The sequence below is a fragment of the Lactuca virosa genome, chromosome 1 (genome assembly GCF_052849685.1).
Source record: "Lactuca virosa cultivar CGN04683 chromosome 1, Lactuca_virosa_CGN04683_v6, whole genome shotgun sequence".
NCBI classification, from domain to species: Eukaryota; Viridiplantae; Streptophyta; class Magnoliopsida; order Asterales; family Asteraceae; genus Lactuca; species Lactuca virosa.
The window spans coordinates 127,161,279-127,174,116 of record NC_136426.1 but is presented as its reverse complement, the minus strand read 5'-3'; the positions used below and the strand labels follow the sequence as shown (position 1 = coordinate 127,174,116).

Below are 12,838 nucleotides of genomic sequence, written 5' to 3'. Positions count from 1 at the left end.
GGCGACCAATAGAATTCCAGGTGGGGGATTTCGTAATGTTGAAGGTATCCCCATGGAAAGGTCTTATGTGATTTGGAAAGAAAGGAAAACTAAGTCCTAGATTTGTTGGTCCTTTCAAAATCCTCTAGAGGATTGGTAAACAAGCATACCGCTTGGAATTGCCTGAAGATTTGGCAGGTATTCATGATGTCTTCCATGTGAGTTATCTGCGCAAATGCTTGAGCATCTATGATGAAGCAGTTCCATTATCCGAGGTGAAACTGGATAATAAGTTAACTTATGTAGAAGAGCCTGAAGAGATTGTAAACGAAAGACCGACTAAGCTACGTAATAAAGAAGTAGAGTTGGTGCTTGTCAAGTGGAAACATCATCGAGGCCCGAACTATACTTGGGAGAATAAGAATGAGATAAGAGCGAAATATCCCCATTTATTTTAATCTATGTAATTTCGGGGACGAAATTCTCAAAAGGAGGAGGTATTTGTAACATACACGTTTTGAGATCGTGTTTTATATAAATAATATTATGAAATATTATGTGATATTGAGTATTGAGTTCTAACAGATAGTTTTTACTAGAAATAAAGTAAAACTATGTTTAGAATCACTCATAAATTATTGGAAGTCTTATGAGATTCCAATTAAAAGCTAAATAGTGAAATTTAGCGAAAATATAAAAACTGAAATAAGTAAAATTTTATTGTTGAAAGTTGTAGATAATCTCGTTAGAAACACGTAGGCGAAAACCTCGTCGAAATCCGAGTTATAACAAAGAAGTTATGACCAATCGAAGATCCGCGATAAAACCGGCACGGTGCCAAATGACGTAAAAAGTGAGTTTTTGATAAACTACTTTTTGGCCTTAGTGATCTAAATGAAAGTCTTAGTATTCGTTAAACCGAGAAGTTCGATAAAAAGAATGTCAAAATCTGACTTCGTATGAGGAAGTTATGATTTTTACAAGTTTCAGCTTAGCAGTGGACAGCTAAAAACTCGAATTTTAGATCGAGTGATTTTTAGCCGACACAACCTAAGCGAGAATCGAAGGTCTCGTCATTAGCAGTACAACGGTAAAAAGTCTGACGAAAACGGACGTCGGATGAAGAAGTTATGAATTTTTAACGGATTTACCAGTCCCGGTCTGTTAAAAATAATAATATACAAATAAAGTCAAAATTTTCCCACGAAGTCTAAACGAAAGTTGTAGAGCATAATTTTCTCTACGCGTGCATATAAATAACGTCAAAAACGGAGCCCATATGAGAAAGTTATGGATTTTACAAGATTGAGCACATTTTCTTTTAATTTTCGCATGAATAGTGTTGATCCACGTGGCATCTTCTGATTGGACCGTAGCCTCGCGTGGCACCCTCTGATTGGTCCGATGCCGTGTCCGCCTCGTTTCCGACGTCGTGACTCACCCTTGCCTAGATCCGACGCGTGTCGCGATGAGTCATCCGAAGCAGCTTAGTCACCCGGTGACTCCTCGCATCTGAAGACGCCTGTCGCGTCCGAACCGAGCCACCTGGAGCCCTCGCATGCGCGCCGTCTGGTCCTCTCGCGAGCTGCTAGCTGCCCCTCCTCCCTTCGGCCGAAGACCTTCGCCTCCTATAAATAGGAGGGTGCGAACCCTCCCGGCTATGTTAGAAATTTCACACTTTTTCACCCTTTTCAACATTTTCTTACCTTCCTACTTCCCCCGAAGCCCCGGTACTTATTCCAAAGCCCGAAACGTGCCCCGAGATTCCCGAGAAGCCCGAAAAAATTTATCTTTTCGGTTTCGAAGCTCTACCTTCGCAGAGCCCGGTTTTCAAGAAAACTCCCGGTTTTCAACGAAGAAAGTCATATTTAGAGCCGAAGTGCTGCCCGAATTACTATTTTGACCCCCAGTTATTTCTCGGTGAGTTTAATATATAGGAACAATTGTATGTTATGTATTATATGTGCTATGTGCTTTTCAGTGTTATTATTCTGGTTTATTTTCCCGTGTTAATTTTATTCGCTATGTTTAATAGCAAAGTAATACCTTTGACCATGTGATCAGTGAAAGGACTTAGATTCATATTGGTACTGGTACGTAGCCTCTGGCCATGTAGAACATGTCTCCGTAAGAGAATGATTTCTATTCTATGGTATTGGCAGATGGTTAGACAGGGCGTGAAAACCTGAAATCTACCAAAAGGTTAAACCAAAGTTGTATGTCTTCTGTGCCAATTGGGCCAAAGCTTTATTGATGTATATCAAGTATGGTAATTGTTACGCCTCATTGATTGTATATTTTTGAATCAAATCAATGATTGATATGGAAAGTTTGTCACATGATTCTCATATGCCTTTGTTGTTCCTTGATCCTCCTTGCCTCTGCCATAGTGAAGTATATATATATGGCATAATGTTATATTGTATCTATTATTGAACTCACTAAGCGTCACCGCTTACCCCTCTCAATGTTTAACTAAATTGCAGGAGATAAGCTTCCAGTATAGTTATATATACTGATGGAAGATTTTTGAATAGTTTGAAACTATTGTTTTGATAGAAGATTTTCGAATAGTTTGAGACTATTGTATTTTGCACTCCCATATAGTGGGTTTGTATCCAATAGTTTGTAACCACTTTATCAATATAAAATATTGTTTTATGAATATGCATGTAGCATGTTTCAGAGTAACAATTGTTATATATATATATATATATATATATATATATATATATATATATATATATATATATATATATATATATATGAAAGTGTGGGTCCTTTCAGTAACCTATCGTGTTGGCATATTCTTGTTTCTGTGCCCATTCCAGTTAAAGTTGACTATGCATGTGAGTTCTATGAGTTCTCAGCTGTTTGCATAACAACTTGGAAGCAATGGTAGGCCCTTGAGCTGCCAGGTGGCAAGAAATTAAGATTGAACAGGTTCAGTCCATATGAGTTTGGATTTTTCACTAACCTTGTCTTGTGATTATGGTTTTGACAAATTCACATGGATAGGAACACATACACCGTAAAATCTAAGTGTCATAAGGTTTCAATCCATTTCATGAAAATGATTGTGAGGAAACGCTTTCACTAAGTAGATTTTAAATAGTTAGCAATTGTGATATTTGAATTCTCAAATTCGATTATGATTACGGCATCCCTCTTCATAGTTCGAATTGTGAGAGATGGCAAAAGGTCTAAATATTTCAAATTTATGGCTGTAAGTTCTAAAATTGTTTAGACACGCATGTGAGCTATCTAAGGAAAGGTGTATGAATTTGAGAAGGCTAGATAAAGTCTTATAGAAGCATCTCGTATCATAAATCTGAACTTTGGTAAGAAATTCAATAAGTGTTGATTTCTAGAAGTCTAGCTGATTTCTAGGTACATGTCAAAGCTAGTGGGAGCATAAGTGTTATGCTAGTAAGATAATAATTATTATGCTAGTGGGAGCATAATTATTATGGTAAGTGTTGCGAGTTATCAATGTTAATTATAGAAAACAAAAGTTTCAAGTTGCAAAGTTTCAGGGTTTGAAAAGTTGTTTTGCTATAATTAAGGCAGAGGAATTCATACTTCATTTCAAATCTAAAAGCTTAGATTGAGATTTTAATCAAATTTAATCAAGGATATATATATATATATATATATATATATATATATATATATATATATATATATATACACACACACACACACATATGAATGTTATGTTGAAAAGATTCGACATAAGGAAATTCTTTATATGGAAATGTTATAGCAAGAGACTGGTAAAGTATCACGTCTTTATGTAAGACATTATGTATCGTATCCCATATGCTTCGGGTATAGGATCGATTACATATGCTATAACGTTAATTTGTTCTAATTTTCCAAATGAATAAGGCATTAAGAGGGAAAGGGGACTAGAATGAGATATGACTAAAATGGTTAAACAATTGTCGAGGACAATCTGAGGTTTACCAAAGATTGGTTGCTTATGGACAGTTGGAAGTATATTGTAAATTTTGGAAGGACCATATTGACATACTTTGAGAAGAGGTAACTCTTGTTCATAAGTGATAGTCAAAATGGGAATATGGAAATGTTTCCATAAGTGGAAGTTATTCTTTAAATTTGTATAAGATTAGAAAACTTAATGCAAGAAGGATTTTCAAAGGAATGTACTTTTAATATGAGACTTCGTTTCCATGGAATTTCTCTCCATTGGAATACTTTGTAATGTCTTTTGCCAAGTCTCTATGACTTTTGTGCATAGTCATTACAAGAGGATCATTGCATATAAGTTTAGAATCTAACAGATTTTAGCAAATGACAAGAATTTGGTATTCTTACATTTACGATAAGGATTTGGAATTGTGAAATGAGCATCATTAAAATGTTATCCATTGATCTATTTCACAAAGAGAGGACCATAGACAAACGTCGTGTGCATGCTTGGAGCATGGCATAACTATTGTTTTAATTCAAGTATGAAGTTGATTAATCGAAACATTATACAATGAATAATGTGTAATCAATATGGTGATTAAATAAAAGGTGTTTTATTTATATTCATAAGTTCTAAGACCATATTGGATTCGATTATTCCTGTGTTTCACTTTGCATGTTTTGACTTCCAGAATACTAAGATTATTCAAACTATCCACAGTCGATCATATTTTGGAAGTAGATATTGAGGCAAGACTGTCATGAATCTGACTGTAGATTGTCTAGATGTTTTAGACATATCACAAGTTTGCTGCAGTGTTCATGAGTACTCCTGGAATAAGATTCGAGTATTGGATTAAACCCACGCTCATCTGAATCACTTCATGGATTTTATCACAAGTGATTGTGAGACGATAATATCTTATATTCTTGAAACCAAGACATGTGAGTTGTAGTTTACAAGTCGATTGCACATTGACATATGTAAACGCACCAGTAATTTGGTGTTATAAAACATATTGTTGTGTGTGATTTGATGAGTAAGTACAAGCAAGAATTTGAGTCGAAGTTTATCCATTCCTTTTACCTAATGTGGGATAAAAGCGATATTTATGGGCCCTCGATAATTTAGTGATGACAAGCCTAAGTGCTTGGCCAAGCCTGGACTGATTTGATTTGTTTATTTAGTCGGCCGTCATAAATCGGAAATCAGGAAACAACAGATGGACAGAGAGAATGATTATAATCCATGTCTCAGTCCATATGATATCTTGTAGAATCGAGGAATATATGATCCCTTATCTAATGGACGCGTCATTGACTAGGTCATAGTTCGACAGCGGCTTTTAAGAGCTACGATTGCTAGTCGGGATTTTGGAGTCATACTTGCAATAATAGTTATTAGACTTATCCAAGTGGGAGATTGTTGGATTAGGTGTCTAAGTCCATAACTATAATTGGTATGTACTTGACCCGAGAGTACCATGGTCCATTCGGGTTGCATATCACCAGGACAATTTGTGGATGGATATTTGAGTAAGAGGTTATTTATGATTTATTAATATATTATAAGTTCTAATATATTAATATGAAATCATATTATTTAATTAGTATTGATCAAGAATTAATTTGGAATTAATTTAGTGATCAAAAGAGACTAATTAAATTAACGGAGAATGATTATGTAAATCAATGATATATATATGGTTTAGGCTATTGATCCATGATGGGCTAAGTTTATGTAAGTTTCCATGAAGAGTTAGCCCACATGAAATATTGATCATAACCCAAAGTGTATGGATTAGGGTTTACCCATGACTTTTGGATTCCTACATATATATACATAACCCCATGGCTAAAATCGGTGAGAACAAGTGTTCTTGGAGTTCATAACCGATTTGTGTGCCTAGTAATATCTCTCAAGTCATCCAATTGTTCAAGGGTGTGTTGTGAACCGTTTGAGGTGCAACATTTGAGGCACTAAGTTCTTAAAGGCCAAAACTACAAGCAACAACAAGAGGTAATTCTATAACTCATATTTATGTTGTTTATATCAATTGTATGCTAGTTGTAGGCTTCATGCTTTGGAAACAATATTGCATGTATAATTAGAGAAAACATAGATCCAAAGCATTTAAGGTTGTATGTACACCATAGGATGTTGTAGTATACTAAAACCCACCAAAGATATCCTCAACAAAAAATATGTTTCTTCTTTGATGTTCCTATCTTGGATGAGCTGTAATGAACATCATGAGGATGCATGAAACTTTATTATGTTGAGTTTCCTATGAAATTTGTATGGAAACTAGAAGTTCGTTGTCACACCCCCGCCCGAGAAGGTGGAACATGTCGGGATGTGCGACTAAGTTCATGGATCATAGGTAAACTGAATATATAGTACAAGTACAACGATAAACAAAACAACATTTGTATTCCATCTTGGTGTTTTATTACATGGTTCTTACAGATAATAGTATAATATATGAATTGCCTTAAACAGGTAGGCGGACATAACAAAAAGTAGTAAACTAAATTGCCTGAGATCCCTGACTATCCGTCGTCTGAATTTTCGTGATTTCTGATTTCCTGAGAATACATGTAGTTTTGAGGGTCAACACAAGGTTGGTGAGGGTCATAAGTTTTCTGCTAGTACCAGTAATGATACTTTTAAAAACATTTCAAAAATTATTTTCATTATAAGTAAACCATATTTAAATAAGCTTTTAAAAATCCCAAAAGGCATCTTGGTATAAGTAAATTCATGCTTAGAACGGTTTTTAAACGAATCAAGTTTATGAGTTGTACTAAGAGAGAGAGAGAGAGAGAGAGAGAGATGAAGAGAGATTTGAGTTAATGTTTATAGTGAGTTCTATAATCAAACTATGTGACTGAGTGTACCATGCTACAACGTTTCATTGGACGTTGCAGTAACGATCGTAGACACTTATTACCCTCTTCGATTGATCGGTCAAGGTTGTGGCTAGCAATCGCAGGTGGGGATGTCAACCCCGTATAGATCTATACATATATATCTCGCTCCGGAGATTAACGGTTATAGTAGTGTGGGTATGATATGTGTTTAGACTCAGCTAATGAATAACGTCTCACTAAAAAGCCCTTAACTAAAAAGTATGTGAATAGCTCTCAACCCTAACTTAACTGTAGATAAGTTCTAGGCATAATGAATTTCATGGTATCAAGTTTATAAAAGACGAGTATGTTTGACATGTATGCAAAGTATAAGGCATTAACTTTTATAACAAAGTATGTTTCTTTTATAAACTCCATAGTAACAAGGAATATGTTATTTCAATAGTTGTATTATTCTAACAACATAACATACTAGGATATTGAGGTTTAAAATGATATTGTTTACTTATAGTATATAAGTGTTAAACAATGCTTTGTAACTACTATGTAGAGACGAGGGTCCGACATGAAACACCGGAGGGCAAGATTATTTTAGCAATTAAGCCGTTCTGAAATCCAACAACCCAAGTGGTCCTTCAAACCAGATTCCCCGTAGCGTAAGCAATCAAAAGGTACTGTAATAATATTTTTGTATAATTTATAATACTTAGTACATGTATTCTCCCCCAAAATAAGTAAATACAAAAGAAGGGTCGTAACACTCACCTTAAAGTGCGATTGTCGATTTGTTTTCGAGAATGGATGCGAAAAAACCGGGATGTATTGTCGTGAACGCGATATTCCGAGATAATTTAGTTTCCTAAGGAAATATTAACATAAATTAATATGTGGAGGGTAATTTGTATTTTAGCTAAGTAAAGGATTTATTTAATAAAATCCAAAGTTTTGTTAATCCAAAATTTATTTAAATAATTATTTATTTAAATAAATTTGATCTAATTCAAAATAATTTAATATTTTCCAAAATTTTTAATTAAATCCAAAATTTATTTAAATCAAAATTTAATTAATAATTTCTAAAAATTTAATTAATCTAAAGTTTATTTCATCTAAAATAAATCAATATTATTTAAAAAATAAACTTATTAAAATTTTGTATTATAATCTAGGGTTTATTTGAAAGAGTCCTTCCAACATAGAGTAGATTTTGAACATTTTAAATGAAGTTTCATTGAATTTGGACTAGATTTGTAAAAAAAAAATTAAGAGTGGTGTTAGAAGTGTATAAATGTAATTAATGTTTGATTAACAGGAGAATAACTCCTCATGTGCTTCTCGTCGACATATACAAACAAAAAAATTTCAATGGTCCTGTGGTTAATCTGTGGTCGACGAAGGGCATATGAATCATACAATTAAATGGTGGTGGATGGAGTGGACTTACGGTGATGCTGGTAGTCGAAGGAGGCGGTTGATGGCGGTGGTAGAAGGCAACGGTGGAGGGATGAGTGATGATCAGTGGAGGCCGGCAACCTCCTGATGCTGGTTTTCTGCTGCTTCCTGTTGAAGATGAAAGGAGAGGGGGAATGGTGGACTTCACAAGCAGCAATACAGTGAAGATGGAGGGTGGTGGAGGTGGTTTACCAGTGGAAAGAGGGAGGGGCAGTGGAGTGGCGGGTGGAGACAGTGGGTGGTTCCAGGGGTGGTTTCCTTCGGTTCTGCCTCCTGTTTTGAGCTGGAATCGATAGAGGGGAAGGTTGAGCTAATGATGATGTTCAAAGGGATTTATAAGGGTGGTGTTGGGTGTGTCTTGGGTGGTAGAATGGTGGTTTTATGGTGGTGATGTTGAAATCAATAGAAATAGAGAGAGATATGGAGGAAGAGATTGAGAATAAAGGTTGTGATTTATTGGTGTGTTTAATGAGATTATATGAATTCCTTTTTATAGCCAAGAATACCCACACAAGCTTGGAAATGGCCATACCTTCTTTCAAATCACAAGCCATGCCTTGTACCATTTTGATGGAGAGTAAGGAAGAGGGTAAGGGAAAGAGAAGAGGAAGCACGTGGGGAGGCATAAGGAGAAGAATAAATCTGATTTTCTAGTCTTATGGGCCCCACATTTGGGTTACACTCACATTAAATGCTCAAACACACTCAAAATCGGGTGCATCGGGATCCGAACTTCGACATTTCTTTTAGAAAGTGAAAATTGAGTTTAATTCAGGGATTTCAAAAACTCAAACGGATTAATTTTTTGAGTTACGGAACTTCGGGAAATCACGTTTAAAGTTTCGCGTCTAAATAGCCCGAAACGCTCGATTTTTCAATTTTCGAAAATATTTTTGCTAAAAATATTTTTATTATGAAATTAAATATTAGGCTATAGCCTGAGTCCAAAAATCGTCTCAGAATTTCCATCGAAAGTGTGTAAGTGTCTCAACGGATCAATTCAGTTTTACGCTATTAAAGAAAACCAATGTTTTTCTGTCCGTTTTCTTAAAATTGTAGTATCTTTTGCATACGAACTCATTTTTGGACGTTCTTCATATTTTCGGAAACAGGGGAAAATGTACTATAATATTTTAATGTTTCTTTGCTCAAAACTGCTTAATACGAAATTTCAATTTTTCAAACGCATTAATGAGTGTTGCAGTTTGAGCGGTTTGATTTGATTGACAGATTACACATTTGAAAGCAATGTATCATCTGACATCTTATAATAATTGAAATAAACTCATTTATTTTACTTAAGATGCAGTAAAACTAAATGAGTTAAATTACAAACATATTTGCTGTAATTTAGTCGTTCGTAGCTTATGCCCTAAATTCCGGGATGTCACAGTCATTGTTTGGAGCCAAGAAAATAGGGGTTTTCTATTGGGTGAATTCACATAGTTTCGCCTAATCTCGGTGAAACATATTTTTTGAAAATTCTTTTAAATAAAGTCAATGGTCCGAAATCATTTGCAAATATTCGTACAGTTAATGGACAAGTATGTCCTACTTTTAGAGACCCGAGTTATGCTCCTGGACTTTTAGAATATGATAGAGAATATATTGATGTCATTGAGGAAGCAATTCATTCACGAGGATCTGGCTATTATTTATAGTTTCTATTAGCAACTATGCTAAAGTCTAATAGTTTGTCTATATCGTGTTATGTTTGGGAAAATACTTGATAATACTTATCCGATGGAATTCTTTACGATTAACGACTAAGATTAAAGTCTCCAGGTATTATTATATTTCTCATTATTTATATTATACACACTACTCATATATTTGTCACATACTAAATTATATTATTCTTTGAAAATATTATGTTTTTATATATTTTTTAAATTTTTTAGACACATTATTTTTACTACGTTATAATTGTGTATATATATATATATTTAAAAAATTATCTTTGCATGTGTACATGCTTATCCCTTAATGACGATCTACTTAAAAACTTGACGCTATATGAGATTGAAAAAATTCTACTCCAAAACAATTTAAGCCTCAAAAATTTTAATGGGATGCCTTACCCTGATTATGATTTGGTATCTTCTTCAAACAATCGTTTGATTACTGTGGAGTTAGATTTTGATTAATCTATAAAAAGAATCTCATCAACTACTTGACTCATTAATAGTCGAACAACGATCATTTCTTGACGAAATCATGACAATTGTTAAGCAGAAAAAAGAGGGGTGTTTTTTTTGTTTATGGCGGTGGAGGTACCGACAAAACGTTTCTTTGGAAGAAATTAGATGCATCTGTTAGATCTAAAGAAGAAATCATTTTAAATGTTGCTTCAAGTGGTATTGTTTCATTATTACTAACAGGAGGTAGAACAACACACTCATGCTTTATAGTTCCTCTAAATCTTACTAAGGATTCCTTTTGTTCTATGGCACCGGACAGTGATGTAGCCGAATTGTTAAAAAAACATCATTGATTATATGGGACGAGGCACATATGATTCATAAGCATACATTTGAATCCTTGGATCGTTCTTTGAAGGATATATTGAGTTGTAATCTTGGTAGCAACTCAAAATTGTTGTTTGGAGGAAAAGCAATTGTTGTTGGAGGCGATTTTAGGTAGATTCTACCGGTTGTTCCTAATGGAAGTAGACAAGACATTGTGAATGCTTCTTTAAGTTCCTCTTACATTTGGTCAAATTGCAAAGTCTTAAGATTAAAAAAAATATGAGGTTAAGTGTCCTCACATCTGATATTGAAGAAACGACGACTTTTTGCAAAATGGCTTTTGGATATAGGAGAATGCAAGGTTGGTGGTTTAAATGACGGCGATGCCATTATTGATATTCCCGATGATCTTCTCATTATTGATTCATTTGATCCTATTGGTTCATTAGTGGAATTTGTCTATCCTTATATTGTTGAAAATGCCAACAATCCGATGTTTTTTCAAGAAAGAGCAATCCTTGCACCGAAGAATGAAGTCGCTCAAGAGATTAACGAGCGTTTGTTATCATTATTTCCAGGAGCCCAACAAGAGTACTTAAGGTCAGCTCGTCTTTCTCATTCAGATTTTGTTCACAATAACTTTAATGAAACTTTATACTCCTCAGATGTTCTAAATGGTCTTAAATCGTCACGTCTGCCAATTCATAAGTTACTATTAAAAGTCGGTGTTCTCGTTATGTTACCAAGGAATATTGATAAGGAATGCGGATTGTAGGGTAAGCGTGTTATGGGAGCTGAGATAATATCAGGAAGTCGGAAACCGTACGTTTATTCCAAAAATATCTTTGACACCTTCGGATAAAAGGATTCGTTTCACATTTCAAAGAAGACAATTTCCACCGTCTGTATGTTTTGTGATGACAATAAATAATAGTCAATGACAATCACTATCGAAGATGGGGTTGTTTTTTAGACAACCAGTGTCCACGTATAGACAATTGTATGTTGCATTGTCGAGAGTTAAAAGTAAAGATGGATTAAAAATATTAATTTTAGATAAAGATGGTAAACCTACCAATACGACATCTAATGTTGTATTCAAAGAAGTCTTTGGAAATTTGTGATTCATAAAAATAAGTGTTAGTATTTCAATAGCTGTTTTTATTATGATACATTAACTTACCTATTTATTTATCATTTTGTTTGTATATATTTAGCAATTTTAAATTAAATAATGTTTAATGTTTACAACATTATTTTCGTCATCATTTTATAAGTACGTGTGTGTGTGTTTGTATATATATATATATATATATATATATATATATATATATATATATATATATATATATAGGAGTAGGATCAAATGAGAACACCTAAAAGGTTGAGAACGCGAGAACAGATCTGAACCATTTAAAAAACTAAATCTAAGGTTATTATCGAATGGGCCATTTATGTAAATTCTTAAAATTAAAGGAATTAAAGTGTAACTTTAAAATTGTCATAAGGGTGCAACAGTAATTAAAACTTTAGCTAACTCCTAAAATTTCTCAATTCTCGTCTATTTCCTTTCATATTCCCGTCTTTTTCTTTCTCCCTTGGATACCTAGGGCTTCATGGTTAGTTCCGCCTCCTCATCGGCTCATCCATACACCACCCCACCCGAATCTTTTCACTATCGCATCTTACGTTGCAGCTATCATCACTCTCTTCAATCCTCGTTCGTTTCTTAGCCCTTCTTCTCATCAACTTCAGTCGACATCCACTTCAATCGACACCATCAACCTACAGGTTTACTAGTTATTTCAATTTTTTGAGCCGCCTTCTGATCTTCAATCGATACCGGAACCTCCTATTCCACCGCCTCTCTCCCTGTTTTCTTCTTCTTTACGCCTCCATCATGGATTGGGTTATAATCTTCAGTGCCTTTTTGATGCTCTTGTTAGATTTTCAATTTGAGTGGTTCGATTAATGCAGAAACGAGTTCCCCTTTTCATCTTATGGTGCTCCCTTATGTCTATGAATATAATTTCCAGACAGCTGACTTGCCGCTTGTCGGTCCCTAGGTAATTTTTTATATTGCACTATCTACAAAAACCTAATCGGTTTTTTAACTTAGAACAAGTTTC

General features: G+C 34.4%; 1 protein-coding gene and 1 long non-coding RNA gene across 2 annotated transcripts; one reads left to right on the top strand and one right to left on the bottom strand.

Annotated features, from left to right (window-relative positions):
• Positions 1–6,330: 6,330 nt before the first annotated feature.
• Positions 6,331–8,823, bottom strand: LOC145106515 (uncharacterized). Its single transcript, XR_013707591.1, has 3 exons — positions 8,234–8,823; positions 7,555–7,648; positions 6,331–6,504 (listed from the first exon to the last, which is right to left on the bottom strand). It is a non-coding gene; the product is annotated as an uncharacterized LOC145106515 (long non-coding RNA).
• A 1,679-nt stretch (positions 8,824–10,502) lies between these two features.
• Positions 10,503–11,484, top strand: LOC145120369 (uncharacterized). Its single transcript, XM_079056200.1, has 2 exons — positions 10,503–10,514; positions 11,023–11,484. The coding sequence occupies exons 1-2, from the start codon at positions 10,503–10,505 to the stop codon at positions 11,482–11,484; spliced, it is 474 nt and encodes a 157-aa protein (XP_078912326.1).
• The last annotated feature ends 1,354 nt before the right edge of the window (positions 11,485–12,838 follow it).